The sequence below is a fragment of the Amphiura filiformis genome, chromosome 7 (genome assembly GCF_039555335.1).
Source record: "Amphiura filiformis chromosome 7, Afil_fr2py, whole genome shotgun sequence".
In the NCBI taxonomy this organism is placed as follows: domain Eukaryota; kingdom Metazoa; phylum Echinodermata; class Ophiuroidea; order Amphilepidida; family Amphiuridae; genus Amphiura; species Amphiura filiformis.
In genome coordinates, this window is record NC_092634.1 from 33,098,958 (window position 1) to 33,122,209 (window position 23,252).

Consider the following 23,252-nt stretch of genomic DNA (forward strand, 5'->3'; position numbering starts at 1 on the left):
TGTATACAGTAGTAAAGGGCACAGGTTAGTTGACTTATCAATTTCTGATACGAGAGATACAAGGGCAAACATTGTTTACTTACAGTGGGCTGTGGATGTTTGCGCTGCTAGGTTTGATGAGTGAAACTCGTTGATGAAAATGGACATTCATATATTGCTTTAATCTAATTAAAACTGAAATCTAGTAAAATTATAGTAGGAGCTAATGCTATGAAAATCTTGAAACTGAAAAATGATATTTTGCAAGCCTGGTTGACTATGTGACGTGTCATGTCAAAACCAGACACTTTTGGGCAGGTTATCAATTTTGAGGTTTTTACATATCTTAAATATAGAGATATTTTGCTCCACAACACCGTTTTCCCCTATGAAATCAGACATTCCTAAGCAAAGATATTGAGTTAAGTAAGTTATGGTATTATAAAATTGGAAATTGAGATATCGGCCTTTAAAAATATTATTGACAATGTTGAGAGTAGGAATTACCTTGAAAAATGTCTCAAAAATACAAGATGCCAGTTATATTCCGGTCTGAAACTATCAGACAATATTTTAAACATTAATAACATCACAAATTCGCAACAAACCCAAATTGTGAAAAAATCACCCCGGGCAGATTTTTGGCTATTTCTCCATTTACGATCCTGCCCAAAAGTGTCTGGTTTTGACATGACACGTCACATATTTAGTATGTCCATAATTTTACCTGTGTTGATATAGTGCTCAAAAAATTAATTTTAAATGAAAAATTAAAGGAAGGTGACAAAACATTATAAATACTGATGAATTCTTTTTACATACTATTGCAGGTGCTTTGTAACTGCTTGCTTATATCAGTGTGTTTTGATGACAATAAGAAAATAATAATAAGAAAATGTATTATAAGATGTATTTATTAGAAGTCGTAAAATTACCAAGCCTGCAGTATTTTTACTCATGTCGAGTCAGTGACAGCCATTTGGCATGGGCATCAACATGCATGCACCATCTTTAAATGGGGGTGTGTGGGGTGGGAGTGTGCAGCCGTTTACACACATAGGGGGTGTATGTATGCCTGCATTTTGAGATACTGCTTGATTTGATGCACTGATGTCACTGACTCACTAGTGATAGAATGAAACTTTTGATTATAGCATCGGTTTTTGTACACCAACATTATTTTCTGAATCTTCCTTCTATTTCATTCACTCTTTATCGATATGTCACACTATCAGTGTTATATTTTCACAAGTAACAATATTTGTAGCTCAATTTTTAACTAGTTTTGATTTATTTTCTTTACTTTGCTGTTTCCTTTAGCCCAATGGGGAAGAAGAGAGGGAAGTAGGCATCATCAAGTATATGGTCAGCAAAGGAGCCGATGTGAACGTGAAGGACATCTATGGGTTGAGGCCGCTTCATTTTGCCGCAATGCGTGGCAATGACATAGCTGCCTCGGAGTTACTTGGCTGCCCAAATGTTCAAGTAGATGTGAGTATGTACAGAGTGGCTTGGTACTAAAATGCAACCCCAAGGAAATAATTTCTTTACATGTATATGTGACCATCCACAATGAAACCAGTATACAGTCACAATTAGATAGATAATTAAACAGTCGAAATCTCTTTAAAATAAAGCTATAAAAGGATATATCACTTGTCATAATTGCTTGAGAAATAGATGCTCAAAAAGCCAAATTTGCTCTTGAAATTCCTTTGTTTTCTATTGATTTTTGTCCACTCTATTGGTCAGTATCTCAGAATAAGTACTGGCAACTTAACACTGGGTTTGTGGTGGATGGTCACATATATTATTTTCAGGTCAAAATATGGGTGTCCAGATTGACTACTTTGTCACACCACTTTACCCCCATGAAAATGTAGGTTGTGTACAGATTAAAGGTCATATTTTACTCATGTGGAATTTTACGCCTGAAATATGGTTAATTTAAGTGGTATGAACAAAAACATTGTAATTTGGTGGTCATCACCCTGGAAGTTGTGTACTTTTCTATGGGCCATTGTGAGACTCTTTATTGCTTCCAGAATCAAGACCTCTGAAGCAATTTACAATGTAACTCATAGATTGGAGTAAGAATGTTTTAGTGATGGGCCTCAATGTTAGATGAAAAACATGCATGGGATGAAAGTTTTTTCTCCTTCGAGGACTTGACAAGTAAACTTCAGAATATTGCTCCTTTTCACATTCTTCAAAATCCTGCTTTTTCCCTTGTAGTGTCTTGACAAACAGCAGATGACGCCGCTGCATATGGCCTGTACCCATGGCAATGTAGAGATAGCAGCCATGTTGATAGCTGCCGGAGCTCACTTGAGATCAACAGACTATGAGAACAGTACCCCGTTACACGCTGCATGCTTGGAGGGCCATCTTGGCATCGTACAGCTTGTGTTTGAAGCGGAGAGAAGCAAAGCTGTTTGGACCAGGTACGTACAATATACCTGTTCTTATTTTATTTTAGGAGGTGTGTGTAGGGGTATCCGTGTGGGGGTGAGTGTGCATTTGTTTTCCTGGCTATAGGGGACACCATTTGACATGTGTTTTTCACACCAAACTGGGACTTCATGACAACCACGGTCGTCCCCGGTGTGTATAAATTACACAACACCTTCTCCACTCTAAATACGCTAAAAATTAATCATAAAACATGTATATAGAAGTCCCATATTAGGCAGGGAAGAAAAAGAACTGAGAAAAATAATCAAAAGTCCGTGTAGGTGAAAAAACCCTTTTTTTTGTCCTGTTTAGGGAGCGATCGTTATTTACGACAGGGGGGGGGGAGAATGGGCATTTTTAGGGGGGAACCCGAAATTTTTTGGGGTCTTGAGGGGGGAACGTGAAATTTTTGTTGAGCCAAAAGGGGAGTGTTAAGTTTTAAATGGAGAAATGCAGGAAAACAAGGGGGAATCCGAATTTTGAGTGAACGCGAGTGGGGAACGTAGTCCAACCTATGAGGTGACATTTCACTCATAAAGTGCAGACATCCATGGTCGTAAAGAGACCTTGGCCTTCTGAGCATCTCCTCATTCAAATGTGTTGTTTTGCTGTTATTGTATTGTTGTATTTTGAATGAAATAAAGATTGATTGATTGATTGATTGATTGAGTGACAGAAGGTGCTAGACACCGTAATATTGCATATGGTTTATAGGTCTCCTATTGTAGGTGGTCTAGTGGAACGGGCACTGACTCATAATCGAAAGGTTATGGGTTCGAGCCCGGCGACGCCATCGTGTTGTGCCCTTGAGTAAGGCACTTTATCTCGATTACTCCTCTCCACCCAGGTGTTTAAATGGGTACCGGCATTCTTAAATGCTGGGAAGGTAACAGATTCGCTGTAGAGGAGGTGTAGCGATCCCCTATAGCAACATTACATGGAGGAGTCTGGCCCAATCGCCAATGAAAGAGAGATGGGTACTCCGATTACTGTTCATACAGGATCGACTCCTTTACCTTTTTTTACCTATTGTAGGTCTAATACCAGGTCCACAAAAGTCCAAACAGCAAACTTTTACTCCAGTGTTCAAAGGGAGGTTGAGGAATAGCCATGTTATGATAACACTTCTGACTGAGAATATTAGGCAAACATCATAACATGTATTACCTTTTTCAATATATTTTTGTCAATTTGAATCATAATTAAGTTCTTTAATATCTTTTTTGTTATTCACAGATGCTGACGGACAGAGATATTGAATACAACACTCCGCTTCAGCTAGGTGTAGATGCAGGATCAACTGGTATCACACAAATCTGTATTGAAAGAGGTAGGAAACATCAACAAATAAGCCCCCCACCAACCCCCTCCACCACCCCCCCCCCAAAAAAAAAATGTTTGGTTGTTCATAGACCAACTTTTATAGATGGGTCGGTCGGTAAAAGATTTTTTTCTTTTTCGTCTTTTTTCTCTAAAAGAGGCCAACATTCATGCCTTCTCAATCACCCTACGTGCAAGCTCATACAAAGTAAGGGTGCCCACACTCTGTGTGTGATTTCTGTACACTCACACCAAGACATTTGCACTATACCTCATTAAAAGCGAGTATAAAAAGCTTATTATAAGTGTGTTTCTCATCCATTCCATACACAGTGAGGGCTGCCTATGTAAAAGACAAACTCACTTTGCATGTACGCTATCTTCACTTAGTCCTCACTTGGTCAAAAATCCTCACTTTGTTGGTGTGTATACAAGTTAAGCACCTCGGTTTGACGGCATTTCGAACACTCGCTCTCCTCAAGTCTGATATATGAGAGTGATTTTTAGCTCTCCATAGTTGACCATTCTCTCCTTACATTCTATTGTAAATGCTCTAAACAGCTCTCCTTGAAGGTTTCAGAAGAGCTATTTAATGCCCTCCTGCAAATTCCAAGAGACAGTCACTGACGCGCGGCGGGTCTACACCTTAAAGGACAGGAGGCACGATATATAACGCTTCAATTCTTCAATTTGTACAGAATATCTCTGAATGTCCTAGTACAATTTCAGCATTTTACAGGTTTGATTAGAATTTGTTTCTTCATCTTTATTAAACCCATGTGGTGGTATTGTCACAAACCCCTCACGGAAGTATCCTGCACCTTCTCAAGCCACTTCTGATCCTGCCGGGACTTGAACCCATGACACTGGGATTAAAAGGCTAGCGCGCTAGTGTATAGACCAAAAGAGGACTTCCCTGTCAGGTCTATAACACTAACACACTTATACCTCTGTGACAGTATGATCCATTAGGCCTATTCTGATATTGTGCTGCACTTACATTGATATGTCCACTGCTTTATATGTTCAGGTGCCAATGTGAACTGCTTTGACAAGAACCGCAACACTCCAATCCACCAGGCAGCCATCTCCGGAAACATTGGTGTCATCAAGATGCTGCTTGGCAAAGGAGCCAGTATAGACGCTGTGAACCATGAGAGAGCCACACCACTGCACAAAGCATGTGCTTTCAATAGGTTCCATGTGGTGGAGTTTCTTCTCAGAAAGTGAGTAAAATTGATAAAATTGAACAAATTGAACTGAAGTTTTAAATTGTCATATTACTGTGGTGATGAATTTTCAAGAACTTCTATTTTTCTAGTTGTTAGGTAGATGGTTTAGTTTATAATAGTGACCTGTGGGGCACCCCATATTTCCTGGGCCAAACCGAAACCAAGTCGGGATACATCTTTCACATAATTACCGGTTTGGTCCGGTCCAGGGATCATATGGCCGGGTTTGGTCGAGTCAAGCTACTTTACATTCGGGCCGGAGATATAATTTAAATTTAAAAATCAGTGTAATGTAATTATGCATTTCAGAAAATGCATGCCCTGAATTTTGCAGATTTTCATCCATGTAAAAAACTCCTCACCTTATGTTAAACTCTAAAATTTCTGACACAGATAATGCACTATGATGTTTCTGTACTTTCCTTTCTATAATAATCGCAAGTTTGCACCAATTAACGAGCCGGAACTGAATCTGATGATTCTCCTTGAAAGTTAGACTCGCTATACTGGGATATTGACAAAAAGAGAAGGTCCAGTCTAGTAAACAACTTGCGGGTCAGGATACATCGGGTTTGCCTTAAAATGTTCTTGGGTTCGTTGGTAGATGGGATGGGGAAGTCCGGGATCAGTGAAGAAAATCTTGCCCTGCAGGGTTCTACTTTATAATGTAAGCATACTCAGTCAGAGTTTGTTGGCCGAGTATCAAGCTAAAGACCGGGATTATACAGCATACGGAATAAAGCTGTCTAATCATTCAATGAAGTCTTGACAATAGGCTAATTTCATTTGTATGATTAATTGATGTATAGGCCAAAGATATGATCACACAAAGGGGACAAGTGATACATTGTCGGTATAATTTACATGCAGTCTGGCTGTGTGTCCCAAAAATACTGTGCAAAGAGGGGCAATGTGCCTGGATGTGCCTAAAATGTGATTTATTCTTCAGGCATGAGAATTTTCCTTTTTATGAGGAATCCCATTTTTTTGCCCAAATTTCTGTGTTTTTATTTCTTTTTAGCCTGTTTTGAGCATATTTTCCATATGATTTTACAAGCTTTTTTTTCAGAATTTTCCTTTTTTTCATTGAAATATTATTCTCATGCTTGATTCTTTGATTTTATGATTTGTAATGTTGTGACCTACTGGTAGGAAGCTAGATATTTTAATTAATTAATTAATTTTGAGTAACCGATACATTTCTTCTGTTTTCTCATTGCATTTACTTCTCAGTGGTGCCAAGATTGAGAGGCGAGACACAGACAATTTCACACCTCTGCTTATCGCAGCCAGTAGCGGTCATAGCCAGACAATAAAAGTCCTTCTCGATAACAATGCAGATATCGGTGCAAGAGATAAGTACGACAAGACAGCCATGTTCTGGGCAGCAGAGGAGAACCAACCAGATGGTCTGGAGGTTAGTGTTAAAGGGGTGTGCAGGCATGAGAATGTTCAGGTGTTTTGTTGCTCAAATCGATGGGCTTGTTTTTGGCCAGTTTCAATGCTGTATTTAAGTTTTTCCTGTTTTTTTTTTCACCATTTTAAGTTTTCCAACAAAGCATGTATATGTGCCTGGACATGTAGAGATTTTCTGTTGATAAGATATTGCATGGTAGCTTAAAGCAAACAAAGAAACTAAACCTGAATCAATTAACTATTTTCTGTCTCGCATGTAATTAGTCGCGGATCGCCTTTGAGGGGTGTGAGAGTTCAGATTTAAATTTTCAGCTCTTTTTCTGCACTTGCTCTGTTCAAAAGTATAGGAGCATTCCAATTTTCAAAAGTTTTCCAGACTTTCCATATCTGTTTTCAGACTGTTTTTTATATCTATGGTCACTCACACCCCTGCCCTTTGGATGCAAATGCAATTGCATCAGATGTAAGGTCCAAGAATTGCAGATTTCTAAAGTCTGACCCAAGTCAGACCCAATTTGGACCCAAAATTACCTTCAATGCACTAATATCACTGTACGCAATGCCAAGGAATTACCATGTTCCGGTTATCACAATAATGCTGCTGGAAGTGTTGATCGATCGATATTGCCCTATCTTGTCGAAGTAGTTACTGAACGCCATCACTATTCACAAAGTTTGCTATTTAAAATGAAAACAATATTTTCAGCTTATCATTTACAGCATGATAACCTGTGTGTAATTGTGATATATTGGCATGCAAAAGTGATGATCTTATGTGATTGCACAAAATCATTGTGTTCAAATGATGTCTGTGAATTCAGGCGTATGATAGGACCTGAAAAAGAGATTGGCTGAAGAAACCAGAAGTTGATTACAGTATGTGTACATTACAAGTATTGAGAACAATTTAAAATATTGATTAATTTGATAATTTGTATAATATTTTCCCTGCAGGCCTTGCTAAATCATCCCAAAGCCAAAGTTCTATTGCATGAGACCGACAAGTATGGCAACACACCTCTTCACATTGCATCAGAGAAGGGATTTATTAATATTGTCAAGGTAGGAAATGAGTTACCTGTATATGTGTTAACCTCATGGGCACTACTGCCTTTCACATTCCAACGGCAGATCCCAAGACTCCGCAGACCACCCCAACCCCCACCCCTGTGTCGCCCAGTGCGACGAGGGTGTTGACCCGCTTACAAACCCAAACAGCAGGAATGATGCTGGCCCCTCATTTATTATGTTAGCCCCTGCTTGCCCCAAAATGAAAATGTCTCTAGTTACGCCACTCCAAATACAGCTTTCAGACGGATTAGCAAATGTATTAAAATTTATGCTTAAAATCTCCTTCAGCTGTTTCTAACCATATCTTTGATTGGCTCAATACATGACATAGCCCTCTCTGTAACCAATCAAAATTAGAGGCTGATATAATATGGCCGGTAGTACCTATGGGGTTAATAACTAGGTAAAATCCATTCGTTCTAAGAGTGAAGGTTAGGGAGGACAGTTTTTATGGTCTACTTAGCTCAGCAATGTTTTGCTGTCTTCGATAATGGTTCATGTACGCTAGAGCGTTCGATAGGAATACGAGTTTGCTGATATCTATCGGAGCGCTCAGCAGAGCAGCAGGATTATAAACACGGTCGATGGTAAAACCATAATCAATTTCCTTTGTGTTCAGTAAGTACATAACGACCCACTCATCACCTTCTCAAGTGGTCATTAAATAAGCATGTCTGGGGTCATGTCTGGGGTCATGTCTCCGGTCAATAGAAAGTCAATAATGTGTGTAAGTTTATGTTTACATAAAGTGGTTGTTAATTCAAGCATGGTCGTAAAATTGATTCAATCGATATTTTGGTCAACGCTGTGGTATCGGAGCATAGTGTACAATTGAGCGGAGCCTGACAGAGTTTGCTACAGGCTTTTATGGGGTTGGGCTCTGATAAAAGCCAGGTACCTCTCCGATACAATGCGCTATCGAAGACAGCAGAGCATTGCTGAGCTAAGTAGACCATAAAAACTGTCCTCCCTTATGACTGGACGTGTTTGCTAGGTTTACCTCATATGATTACACATGTATTCGAGAAGTCATAACAATGATAAGAGACACATGTAGACTGTATACAATTTAACTTAATCGGATATTATGCCAATATATCAGTTGTTGACAGAAACCCTATCTAGTGTGTAGTGATGTGGTTTGATTTTTATCAGTATTGGGAATTACCAAGTCACAATAACCTTTACATACAGTTAGAGCATTTTGTTATAGTTCAAATGACAAATATCAATGCATGTCCCATGTTATTTTGTTTGGGGTCTTGTGTTGTGATAAAAAAATAAAACTAAGTGCATTCATATTTGTTGTTTGAACATCAACAAAATAATATCCAGTCATTTACCTTATTCATAAATGTCATCAGAGAATGCATTTTAAAAACCTGAAAATGACCAAATGTAGGGACAAAATAATTCCCCATTAGTGGCCCCAAAGTCTTAACTTAGTATAGGTACACAGAAATATGTGGGCGTAAACTAATCAGTTCTCTTTCCAGAATTATAATTACTCCTTCCCCTAATAATACAAATAAACAACATGTCAAACCACCCCTATTTTAGTGTCTATATAACATTGTATTGGATTATATTGAAAATATAGTGAAATTACAGTAAAAAATGCAGTTAAACTTCAATTATCTTGAAGATGATCTTGACCTTTTTACAGTAATTAGTTCTAGTGTCTTGTTGCACCATTGTCTTGCATTGAAAATTCCCACCAAAATACTTCCATTATATGAAAGGAGAAGGTTAAATATGTGCCATGGCTGATATTCTGCAGTTGTTTTCTTCTTATACAACCTAAGTTTATTGAAAGTGACTTATGCTTTCAACTATGTAAATTAAGCACAGACTATTACACACTAACTTCAAACAGTCAAAGTCTCAGCACCACGTGATAATAAGGGCTGATCGTTCCATGAAGTGCGACAGACGAAACTGCTATCCACATACCGCATATTTTTGCTGTGTTTCACGTTAATGCGAAGACACACGGTGCTCTATTGCGTATAGGTGACACGATGTGCTCCATGGGGGCCAAAGGAGGCATTTTTGAAAATTGAGTTACTGTAATTATTACCTTGTAGTAACATTAGGCTATCATATACTTAAAACACCAAAGGTCTAGCATACTTGGTTCTAAAGTTATAAGGTTTTGTGATATGTATTTTCTTATGTATTTTATTGTTTTTTACTCCACATTTTGCCTTTATCTCAGTTTCAAATTTGCCTCCTTTGGCCCCCATGGACCAGATCATGTCACACATATGTGAGGGCATGCAAAGCTTGCGTGCTTGTTCGACACGCACGAATCAGCCCTCATGAATATGTGATAATTCACAGCATGCAAAGCACAGGGACATTGACTGCTTATATAGTCTGTAGTAGTTTATGAAATTAAGTTACACATTTGCATTACTTTAATTTAGTAATTATGTGTTGTTATTATATTTCACATTATACAGCTTTTGCTTGATTCTGGAGCTGACATTGATAACAAGAACGAAGAGGAACAGACACCACTGCATCTGGCTGCCAAGAATGGACGTGTACAGTAAGTTCTAACAACTATTTTGATTGGGTAGAGAGTGGAATTTATCATATATATGTGACACGATCTGCTCCATGGGGGCCAAAGGAGGCATTTTTGAAAATTGACTTACGATAATTATTACCTAATACAAACAATGGGCTATCATATAGGCCTACTGAAAACATCAGAGGTCTAGCATACTTGATTTTGTAGTTATGAAGGTTTGTGATGTGTATTTTCTTATGTATTTTCTTTTTTTTTTTTTTACTCCATATTTTTGCCTTTTTCTCAATTTCAAATTTGCCGCCTTTGGCCCCCATGGACCAGATCGTGTCACATATTGAATCATGGGGGCCCCGGAGGGTAGTTTAATTATGGGATCAAATTGTAAGTGAATTTTAAGTCTTGATGCCTATACTGCTTCAACCTAGAAGTACAAACCAAATCTATGGCATCGGGGGTTGATGTTTTGCGTCACACGTGTTTAAAAAAATGCGATGCATAAAGAGCGTGGTGAGCACAGCAAGTACAAATCGTGCAGCAGTTGGCGCGCCAAAGAAGCATTTACACACACATGGCACTGAAACAATTATTCTCGTACCTCCAGTTTCCGAGGTCTATTTACTTTGTACTTCGGAGTTTACAGACTATAACAGACATTAAGGGGGCTAAAAAAGTAATATAATCGGTTGTCAATAACAGTCAGGAAGGGAATAAATAACTTGACAAAAGTACAATATTATGGTGTCAAATAAGTGTTGCTAGGCTTTGAGCTTTGCAGGTATGTTAAAGAACTTGCTTTTTAAATCTCTCCCGTTATGGTATCAAAGACCCCAAATCCTTAGGTTTATTTTGTTAAAATCTCAAACATCTGCTTCCTCAACAGAACCGTTGTGGCTCTTGTACGTGCCGACGAAACAGTAATCAATGATGAAGATGAGTATTCCAACACTCCACTGCACCTCGCCTCCATTAACGGCCACGCACGAGTCGTAGACGTGCTAATCCAGTCTGGTGGTGATATCACCGCAAGGAATCAATCTCAATGGACGCCGCTGGATTGCTGTGCCGCACAGGGCTATGTGAAGACGGCTGCTAAATTGCTAGAGGCTGACAGTCCTGTTGATCCAGCTGACAAAGCCCAGGTATCTAATAAAATCTTATTATGATCTTAAGGTGGTACTACATCCCCTGATAAATTTTATGACTAATTTTGCATTTTTCTCAAAAAATAACTACACACTGGTAACAAAAGTTATGTATATTATAGGGGCAAGGAATCCAATTACTTCACTGAAATTTCAGTTTTTCAAGACAAGTGGTTCATTATATATGTTAAGAAATGAGGTACATTCTAGTGGACTAACTAAAGGATTAGGGTATAGCTATGTTTCATTTGGCAAAACAGCATAATATTTTTATTATTCAAAAAAATTGGTTTTGTATTTTTCTGGGATAGGGAGTAGGTGCGGAATTTGGCTACTTGAAGATCATGTGCTGCGCCTTGCTCAATAATTGGGCTACTTAAGAGTCATTCACAATGGCTTGGTACTGAAATTTTTGGCAACACTGTTTACATATTTTGCATTTTTCAATTTGGACAGCAGATAACATACTCTGTTTTTATCCCTTTTGCAGACAACTCCCCTTCATCTGGCCTCCAAGAATGGCCATCTAGAGATGGTGAAACTACTTGTGGATTGGCATGCTGATGTCTCACTCAAAGACCACAGTGGACAAAACTGCCTCGATCTGGCCATTGACAATGGCAGAGAGTAAGTACACAAGTCATGCATTTTTTAACAATGTTAGAAATAGGAGCAACTTTAAAACAGTGGATGCCACCCCAAGCCTAATCCTAACCCTAATTGTATTAATCCTGTGTTCAAACCCTATAGCCTGATTCTAACCCTAACACCCTAGTCCTAATGCTAATCCTAACCCTAAAAACCAAACACTAATCCTTAAATCTTGGGTCTGTATACACAAAACAAGTTAGACCAGGTTTAACCTTAGAAATGTAATGGATTCTCAATAGGCAGCCCCCAGACCAATGGATTGGGCTGTTCCAGTTAATATCCACACTACCCCTGTGGAAGATTTTGGAAATATATTCCACAGAGGGATAATGTTTTTCAAATGTAACTGGTCAAGGTTAATCATTTTGAAACTCATACTCCCCTGTATTATGGCTTTACTTATATCTTCCACAACTGGAGTGAGTATTTCAAATGGAAGTTATCCAATTGTCTATTCTATTTGAAATGCATACTCCCTCTGTTTTAGCTAAATCTTCCACAGGGGTAGTGTAGATTTTAGATGGAACAACCCAATTTGCACAAAAGATTTACACAGAATTAAACAAATCTTCATCAAATATCCCATCAGCAACAGTGATCCATTGTAAAGTTTTGCAGTTATGTACAGGTATTGAAAGAACAGCACATACACATATGTGACCCATCATATCGAAACACGGCAGTTGTCGTCAAAAATGAACTTGTAGGTTTCTTTCCCAAGCTAGAGGACTGCTTTTAAGCTTTAAAATGACATCTCTTCCATCAATGTCGCATGTAGAATGGTGATTTTATGTGACAAATAGAATTCAAATTCCTTATTATTTTCTTTATTTATCGAGGCCCTTTTTCTTTATTATCTTTAAATGTGGTTTTCCGACAACTGGCGTGTTTCGATGTGATGGGTCACATATGTGACACGATCTGGTCCAAGGGGCCAAAGGAGGCATTTTTGAAGAAAATTGAATAAATTTTGGATTTATAAAGTGCCTTTCTCCAGATCTTAGAGGACTCAAAGTGCTGTAATTTCGCTGCAATGGTGAATCATCACAATCAGATCGCATCAACTAGGCCAGTTGCTGCGAAGCGCACACCTATCCGCATTTAGATTGTAACATCCACCAATTATCTGTGCAGCTCCCCAAATTCCATTGGGTGAAGGAAGTTTTGATAACCAAACAACTAATCACCGATATTTTACATATAATAGACTATAATTTACTGAAAACACCAAAGGTCTAGCATACTTTGTTATAAAGTTATGAAGTGTTTTGATGTCTATTTTTACCTTTATCTCAGTTTCAAATTTGCCGCCTTTGGCCCCCATGAACCAGATTGTGTCACATATAAAAAAAGTAAAAATAATGATTTGTTAACTCCATTGATTTAAAACATGTGTCTTAAATTGATAATGTTCCAGGCATGTTGCTAAGGCGATCATAGACAGCGACAAATGGCTAATGGCTATGATGTCAGTCAGCTATGACCCCGTTACTCGTGTGCGGGTTACACCTATGCGAAAGCTTATCACGAAGATGCCTGGTAAGTATGCAACAATACTTCCTCAATAAATTATTTTAATACTTATATATACATGATATTACTACACCTCAGAAATATTCATGAGCTAATCATGTCAATACATTGGTCAATCGCGAATGATAAGGACTGTTTCCCTGCAGTCAAGTTTTGACTATTTTCCTACAACATTGTCCCCATAGTACGGTCAGGGGTAGAATTAAGGCCCAAAAGTCGGGGGTTGTATTCCCATGTTTTTCACTCCCGAGCTTGCAGAAAATCCAAATATATGGGGTGAAAATTAAATCTTGGGGGTGAAAAATATTTTGCAGTGTAGTCAGGGGTAGGAGCAAGGTCCAACAGTAGAGGGTCAGAGTTCACACCCGAGCTTGCACATATTCCCAATATAGAGGGTGAAAATTAATATTTTTTTTAATTTAGGGGGTCATTCACCCCCGATCGGGGTTAAACAAATACTACATGGTTTCAGTGTTTCAGGCATGGGATTTTCCAGTGGAAACACTGGAACCAGTCTTTTTTGATGTCAAAATTCCTGAAGTTTTATTTATTTTCAGCCCATTTTCAGGTGTTTTTGTCCAATTTTATGTGCTTTTCCAGACTTTTTCATAAATGCGTAGTCCCATGCCTGTTAATAGTTTACACTATGTCAGTACTGGCTACAGGCCTATCACCCCCTCACCCTTTGTGATAATAGTCCATAGCCAGTATCTCAGGAAAAATAGTTTGCCCTATTTCTCAGATAAACTGTATAAACCATTAATTTTCACCAGGTTCGCCGTCGCAAATAATAAAGGAGACAAGGAGAAAAGTGATCCCGCCTGGGAATCGAACCCAGGACCTCAGGTTTACGAGACCTATGCCTTAACCACTTGGCCACGGGAGCTTCATGATTAGGCTGGTTGAAATTCGAACCCATAAGCGGTCACTTAAACTTATCTCCTTGTCTCCTTTATTATTTGCGATGGCGAACCTGGTGAAAATTAATGTTTATTTATATATAATTCCCGTCGATCATGCCACTGTTTTTCCGTGTTGTATAAACCATGTAGTATTTGTATAATGTCCATTTGTCAAAAATGTTAACAGTAATATACTTTTCAAACAACGATTTCAAATGACATGAAGAATGAACTGTTTGAGATGATTTTCAGTGCCCTTTTTTGTTTAGTCCAATTGTGACCTGCTCCCACAAAACCAGACATAAGTTACTAATTTTGATAATTGAGTTTTTGATGTCATCATTTAGTATAGGTCTTCAGCTTTCATTTGATACCAAAATTACGTTTCTGGGGCATGTGGTCTTCATTCTACGATCTTTCAAATGGGAGGGGGGAAGCGACACATAAAGAAAAGGCAAATGGAAGAAAAATGGCGTTAAAGTTGTAAAATGACATGTTAAGGACTTGGTTTTTGCTCAGAAAATGCTAGATTTGGGTGTTTTAGACATAAAAGAATATTTTGTTTTCAATGGTAGGTTAAAGTAAACATATTAAGGAATCAAAAATAATAAAAACTGAAAAACAAAATGTGCAAGGTTTTTTACACCTTTCCCAACTTTGACTTGCCGTATCTCGAAATGGCGGAGTGCGACTTATGGCGGGTTTCGTCAGAGCGGGTCACAATTGGCTTCCACACAAGGCAGTGACATCAGTGCATGCTTCATGGGGCGCAGTATTAAATTATAATGTTGTATTGGCTCAAAGAAGTTACATGTTTACACACATCATCAAAGTTGGTGCTCACATAATCAACCCTAATGTTGAAAATCTGGAAAAAAATTTACTGTTCCAACTGATTCCAATTTGAAAACTAGTAAATAAAATATTAATTGCAATTATTGATATTGGTGTATATGTGTATTTGAAACAGACGTAGCTGAGCTAGTGTTCAATCGGTGTCTGACTGAAAACGACAAACCACGCAACCATCCTGACTACTGTATCACCTTTGACTACGAACTACTGGATGATGTGTTTTCAATTTGGGATGATCAATCACGAGGTAATTTATTGCTTGTAAAGTAGATTCCAAAGAAGACAATAGGAAATGTTTAGGCTATGTTCTTTTATTCTTGATATTAAGGGTTCGAACATAAGTTATTCCACCCTAAAACTTTTTAGAATAACTTCAAAAGTTTTTTACGAAATAGAACAATTATAGAAGTCATTGGAAGAATATTTTGGTCCAATTTTTACGTTTGGTCACATTGACTCATTATGTAAGAAAATATGCAGTTTTGAAAATTGCATTTTGGTCCCACAGTTGTTTGATGGCATGTAGAACTGCATTCATTTTTAAGTAAAGTTGAACACTGATGGCGCTATTTATCTTAAATCTTGTTTGTATCTTTACAAGGGGCAGACACTTGTACAAAATATATAATGACATTAAAACATCAGAAAAGTGAGTAAATAACAAGGAAATTTTATAACAAAAATTATCATGAAATGAAAGGAATAACTCATGTTATTGGGCTAAATTAAACTTATAATATATGTAAATAATGGCTTCAATGTGCAAACAAATATACAATTTATTGAATAAAATTACGCAAGAAGGCAAAAAAAGATGAAAAAAAAAATGATAAAGAAAGGAAAAGCCATGTAAAAATAGCTACAAAATATAATAGTATGATAGCTGTTAGCATTGTCCAGGTCTAAATTGAAAATTAATTGTTAGAAAAATAAATATAAATGATCACACCAAACAACCATGGTCATTCAGCCCTCGAACAATACAGTAAGTCTGGCCTATTCACATGGTACATTCTTCATGCTTTGTGAGAGTTGAATGGATCAAAGTGCAACTTTCAAAACTACATAAACACACTATAATTATCTTTTTTTAATGTTAAGGGGTACTACACCCCTGTGGTAAATTTGTGACTATTTTTACATTTTTCTCAAAAAATAATAAACACTTGGTAACAAAAGTTATGTATATTATTGGGGCAAGGAATCCAATTACTACACTGAAATTTCAGTGACTCAAGACAAACGGTTCAGTATATATGATAGGAAATGAGGTACATTCTAGCGGTACCTTATTTCTTATCATAAATAACAAACCGGTTGTCCTGGGTCACTGAAATTCCAGTGTAGTAATTGGAGTCCTGGCCCCAATTAGATAATTAACGATTGTTACCAGTGTGTTATTAGTTTTTAGAAAAATGCAAAAATAGACACCAATTTATTGAGGGGTGTACCCCCTTAATATGTCTGATGGACAAACCCAGCTTTTTAGCCTAATCGAAACATGAAAAAGAAACAAAAGGTTTTGGAGTATGTGAAATAAATATGTATCCACCCCAAGGAAAGTGAAACAATCCTGTGTGATGTGGTGTTATTTTCTGATTGGCAGCTCGACTCTAGGAGTGTGTATTATATTACGACCTTTGACATTGTTTTCATTGTAGATGATAAGTCGCAGTCTTCATCCGGAGACTCGGATGACAAGGAGCCTTTTCTGGAGAATGGTCAGCTAGCATCTTATGCCAAACCATACGTCGATAACCCTGAGATCCTCAAGACAAACCATCCTCTGCTCATAATGGTAGGACTCTCTCTTAGTTTTGTGTTTTCTTTCCGTATACTATAATTGTAAAACATGTTAAACATCAAGCGTGTGGATCGGATTCCAAATGAAACCATCTACAACCTGACCAACACCACTCCACTGGTTGCCAGAGTCAAGATTCATCAACTCAAATTTCTCGGCCATATACTGCGTCTTGAAGATGGCATATTCCACCACATGGGAAGAGGAAACCGGGACGGCCGCGCACACTGTACTTACAGTATGTCCAGCACCTCCTGGGAGATACTGAAGGGATGCTGCAGCCAAACAAAATTGTTTCGCTTGCCCAAGATCGCATTAGTTGGAGGAAGCTTGTAGTCGCCTGCTCCGCAGCCGACTGATGATGATGATGATACTATTGAGACGTGTTACCACAAAAGTAGAGACAAGTTGCAAATCTTAAGTTCGGAGTTATGGTCAGATTCATAGTCTGTGGTCATTTAAGCTTGAAAATGATGTGTAACTTTCCAAGATAGCGCCCTCACTTGGTGTTCAAAAGTCAATATTTTAAAGGAGAAATATTTTGAACCACATGCACATCTCCTTTTCTTCCCTAGCGACTTTCCGCATGATTTTGGCAGGATAACAATTTACACTATGAAATTTTTACACTGTAAATCACACTGAAAATGACAGGGTAACTCTCAAAATCATGAGAATAAAAGATATTGTAACACTGAAATTGTTTTCAGTGGTATCTCAGTGTATTTTTTAGTGGTTGCTGTTATAATGAGCAATGATCCAGTGCACTAATTTCTGTAATAATAGAACAGGCCAGCTCATTTCAGTGTGATTAAATCAATTTCAGTGGGACTAATGACTGGCCAGTGATTTTCAGAGGTGTTTCAGTGCATTTTTTAGTGTGGTTAGACAATGGTTCTTTTTTGGATACTGAATAACAAAAGAACTATGTATTTCAGTGTTATTTTCAGTGGTGCTGTTTATTGTGTTAAATTTACAGTGTTCATTTCAGATGTCAGTGTGATTTTCATCGGTGTAAAAATTTTATAGTGTTACTAGCTATCTATCAACCATACCTATCTTACACATGAGTTGCTTTAATTCGCCAAACACTAGCGCTCAAAGCAAAAACAGCTTTTTTTATTGTTAAAAAATTGGTAATGTCCCCGTCTGTTTAAAATAAGTCAATATAGACGGTTTATAAAACGTGGGGCATTTATGAGAGGGGGCGTCTTAAGTGAACAGCTTTTTTCAGAGGCTCAGAGCCACCAAACATTTTACATTAGCAGATAGGCAAGGTCTGCTTGTTCTCTGTTGACAAGGGGCAGTCTTCAGTTAACAGCTCTTTTCAGAGCCACCAGTATAAAAATTTACCTATGGTCAAATATAGTCCATTCATCTAAATCTTGTTCTTCATGTTTGTTTCTACTTCTGCAGGTGAACAACAAACAAGAGGATCTCCTTGGCCATCCTCTAGTCACCAGTCTCCTGCAACACAAGTGGGCAAGTTACGGTAGATTCTTCTACTACTTCTCCCTCTCCTTCTACCTACTGTTTCTCACCTTCTTGACTGGCTACATACTTACCAATCCTCCTAGCTTCTACATCAAGGAAATCCTCGCCAACGGAACAGTTGTGTGGCGAGCTGACGGACAAAACGTTGGGTGGAAGGTTTCTGGTCTAACACATTTCCTGTTTGGTGAGATAGGACCTGTTATCATCATTGCATTGTCAAGCATTAACTTATTCAGAGAGGTGAGTGTTTTATAATTTGCTGTTGAAGTGGTTATGTAACTTTTTGGGCACTGGATCACACACCTTATGGAATTATGCTACATGCAGTGGACTTTGTATGGCGATCATTTTGATCATGGTTCAAGGCTCAATATAGCGTGATCTTTACCTATATCTTCCACAACTGGAGTAAGTATTTCAAATGGAAATTACCCAAATGTCTATTCTATTTGAAATTCATACTCCCACTGTGGAATTTAGCTAAATCTTCCACAGGGGTAGTGTGGATTTTAAATGGTATAGCCCATTGTAAGCTCTGTGAACTGAGTGTAGTTATGTAAGCAATTAAATTATTTCCATTCTCAAGAGCTATATCGCATAGCCTTATTATTTCTTTGATTGTTTGTTTTTTACAGTGCGTCCAGATTTTCCATCAGAAGTGGAACTATCTTGGTTGGGTGAACTTTTTAGAATGGTGCATCTATGTGTTGGGTATTTTGTTTGCTCTACCTGTGAGCAATAATTACTACCGGGATGGTATCATGATTAGAGAGGTAAGAGGACAGAGCTAGCGATAGAGTGACCAAATTATACAAAGTGTTTTTGATAACAAGGAGGAAATAGAACCACACATCACTTGCGAATGTTAAAGACACTATTTAGGGCGCGTTCTCACTAGGGCTGTTTGGTAACAGGAAGGGGACTCAATCCTACACCGAGTCCACTTCCAAGCCTAGTGAGAACGGGAAATAAGTGTTCTCAATCCTACATCAATGGCTAATTGATTTTGCTCAATCATCAGTTTGCAAAAGTGAAAGAGGAGATAAAAAACAACAACACTGGATATCATTAAAGTGGACTTTTGTAATTTTGAAATGATTTAATCACTTTTCCTTGGTTTTGTGGCCTATTGTATACAGTGCTATTCAATAATCTATTTAATGTTATTATTTATCTTGTTATTTAATCAACATGTTCTATAGTTCTAATGCATGCATATGTTTACTGATCAGTCTTTAAATTGTTGACATCTTCATATAAATCCATGCCGCTTGTTTCAGTCGTCATCATAATTTTAAAAGAATTTTCACTCCTGGGGTGTTCACTCTGTAGTTGAAGGTGTAAAACATGATCATTCCAGAATTTCAAAATGTTATGTAATTTACCCCTTTAAAAAAAAAAAAAAAAATCTAATGCCCCTATTTTCAGCATTTTTTTGCCGAAGGTAGAGTTGGGGCAATTTGTTAAAAAAAATACACCCTTTTTTGTATGTTCAGGATGTTATACACTGTAATACCCTTAACTTTGAGTACATGTATATCATAAATGCCTGCGAATGACCTGAACATTTTCAGAATGATTGTGCATATATATACACTGCAAGATTCCTATTGTGATCACCTGCACAGGTACACCATCGCCAAGGTACTTGACTGATACAGTGTACCTACACAGTACCATTGCTGTTACTGCACATGACCCACCAGCAGTGGTACTGCACTGGTACTCCACTGGTACTGCATAATACCATACTTGCATGGTGACGGTGTACCTATGCAGGCAGCTCCAATGGGAATCTTGTTGTGTACATGTAGTTGGTTTGGGTGAACACTCTGGGTTTCACTCTTCTTTCAAGTCTTTGTCAAATGAACTATTTTCAAATCTGTTTACACATTGTTTTTCAAACTGTCTTCCTGAAGGGGGGTATGCATTTACGTACGGTAAAGATAAATCTTATTATCTCAGCTCATTTGATATTGCACTAGCTCACAGATTTATAGTTGAACCCTTGTATATATTATATATCCCAATACTTTTTTAATCAAATTTTAAAATATGACTATGCACTTGTACATTAAGTCAGTGACAATAGTTATATATATGAATGCTGTACTTAATACGAGGATGGTCCAATTCTATCACATACTATTTTCAGCTGAAATGAATAACATTGACCAGGACTCACACGTAACTATTTGATCAACCTTTCATTGGCACAAAATTGATGATGTGGTTCACAAGGTCCCTGCCAGCACTTGCTCAGATATATTAAGATATAAGTGAACAAACCAAAAGTTTGATGATGTCCTAAATCAAACTGCTTTGATCCCTCCTCATCTCCCTGAAACATAAAGTGTGAAATTCTCTACGAAAATTCCAACCCATATTTCTTGCATATTGATCACATTTAACATTATGTAAGACTACAATGAAATGCTCTTGTACGCTATACACATAGTGTATTATTTGCGAGTAACAATTTTTGTTACGTTAACTTTCGTGTGTAGGGGTGCACGTTTGTGTGTATGCCTTGTCAATAGAGCATAACCCTGGTAGCTTAGCTCAAATAAATTGCAAGTAAGTAATAGCTGTGTTACATCATGACCAGTGCAGTTAAAACTTCAAATTTTCTATGGCCAAGTGCTAGATTATAGCCCTGATATTGACCCCTACTCAACCTATATATATGCAGCTAGATAAAACAAAAATCATTTATGCAAAGACTAAATATGCATTTTAATTTCAACAGTGTGTGAATAATGAATGGGTTAACCTCATTAGGTACATTATTGCTTATGAATTAATTGAGAATGCTAATATCATTTGAAGTGTTATTCCTTCTTGTTATAACATTGTATTTTATAAATCAATGGTGTATCCAGTAGGAGACAAATTTTGGCCTGGACCCATCAAAGTATGGTAAAAATGTTTACAACCACAGTTTTCAGGGGTCTTTCCCATATATATGTGGTGGTAGTCCCATGTACCAGAAGAGCAATATCTGGACATGTAAAAGTTGCAGGCCTTTACGTAAAGAGCAGGGTATCAGCCCGGGCCTGTTGTCTGTCACACTCAGCATGGAGGTCAACTTGTGCTGCCCTTTTGGGCTTGGCAGCATATCGACTGTGGCACACTTTGAGGGATCTGAGTATCCAGAAAGCATGGATAAATGCCGTTTTATTATTTTTTAATTATTATTATGTGGACCCAGATTAGGTGCTGGCCCTGCACCATCAGAGGTTTAGCAAAAAACATTTTAATAGGCAGGATTATTTTTGGAGGGGGGAGCAAACTATTGAAGGTGACTTTCAAGGGAAGAAAAATTTATAAAAATGGTCAAAAAGGCTTCAATATCTAGAATATTATGGCGCCAGTATCCCATGGGGGCGGAGATATATCCCACAGGAGAAGCTGCCCCCCTTCCCTTGGCTACACCACTGACATTAAAATAGTCATCTGGCCACCAGTCTTATAGGAAGGTTATTGCATTCAGATTAAATAACCATGTGGTGGTTGGATCTTAAAATATGCCCATGCACTTGTATTCATCCATATCCTGTGCACATTTCCCATTCAATGTTCATGATGACCACCAAGTCTTAAAGCAAGTCTTATTAAAGTGTAAAATGGCCCCAGACTTACAGCAAGGATTGTAGTAAGATTCAAAAACCCAGTAGGAGTTCAATCCTAGATACACCCATGCACTTGCAATTGTATTCATTGTTAACACATTATCCTGTGTACATTTCCCATATACCATGTTCATGATGACCACCAGTCTTACAGCAAGTCTTATTGCAAGTCATCTGGTCCCCCAGTCTTATAGCAAGGATTGCATGAAGATTCAAAAACCTGGATCCTATGCACTTGTATTCAATGTTATTAACATATCTTGAGCACATTTCCCATTCCATGTTCATGATGTGTAATACTAAAAATTTGATATTCATTCACTTTCTGTTTAACAACATATTTATTATTTAAAAGTATTATTGACATTTGTTTTAAAATTGTAATTATAGATAGGGCAGTCAAATTACTTGTTTGCTAGAAAGCAAATTTCAACTTCTACACTTCTCAAATTTGGTACATTCACCGGAGCGCTTTCACCGGGTCAACTGGTGTCTTCAGTGGATATTATTGCTCTGAAGATTTGTTGTTGCTATTGATGTTGATACACCTGATGATGTCATGGGTGTAGATGACAACATCTTCTGGTTTGACCTGGTGAAAGCGCTCCTATGAGTGAACCAAATTTGAGTAACATAAAAGTTCAATTTTGCTTTCTATTTATGTTCACTGCTATCATGGTGCTATGTATGAATATACATCATTATACTTGTTTGCTATTTTGCAAAGTGATCTCTTATGTATGTTCAGGAACAAAGATTTTGAATTTTATGAATTTGCTTCTTGCTGCATTTATGTGCTTGCTTACCATCCTTATGTAATATTTATACCTTTGAGACAATTTGCGCATATGAATTTTTGCTCAACTCATATCATATACACTGAGCTTATTTTTCACATGATTATGCAGATATATGTATTTATGTAAATGAAGAAATGCATTGTTTCACATCCATGTTTGGTAGTGACGCCACCGTGTACATCAATACATTTACGCAGTTACCCTAGAAGTGTGTCCACAAGCCGCTTTTGTCCGGGTGTGTATACAATCTGCGGGAGTAGATATGCATGCACAATTTGATGCTCCGACCATCGACATTATATAATAAGCAGTTACGTTCATACCAAACTTGAGAGGTGAAACCATTGCAGACAAGGAGCGATCATACATGTATTTGTTATTCGCTCATACAGGGTGTTCCTGAAAGAACTGTATCATCAGAAACATAT

General features: G+C 37.7%; 1 protein-coding gene and 1 non-coding gene across 2 annotated transcripts in view; one reads left to right on the top strand and one right to left on the bottom strand.

Moving 5' to 3' along the window:
- Positions 1-23,252, top strand: part of LOC140157045 (transient receptor potential cation channel subfamily A member 1-like) — a 63,496-nt gene that overhangs the window by 26,990 nt on the left and 13,254 nt on the right. The window contains 15 exon segments of the mRNA XM_072180111.1: positions 1,300-1,470; positions 2,215-2,427; positions 3,670-3,763; positions 4,784-4,979; positions 6,219-6,402; positions 7,356-7,463; positions 9,938-10,026; positions 10,892-11,150; positions 11,644-11,780; positions 13,222-13,343; positions 15,210-15,341; positions 16,756-16,892; positions 18,315-18,632; positions 19,028-19,165; positions 20,312-20,332. Of these exon segments, the coding sequence (XP_072036212.1) occupies positions 1,300-1,470; positions 2,215-2,427; positions 3,670-3,763; positions 4,784-4,979; positions 6,219-6,402; positions 7,356-7,463; positions 9,938-10,026; positions 10,892-11,150; positions 11,644-11,780; positions 13,222-13,343; positions 15,210-15,341; positions 16,756-16,892; positions 18,315-18,632; positions 19,028-19,165; positions 20,312-20,332 (2,319 nt within the window).
- Positions 14,150-14,223, bottom strand: Trnat-cgu (transfer RNA threonine (anticodon CGU)). Its single transcript has one exon. It is a non-coding gene; the product is annotated as a tRNA-Thr (tRNA).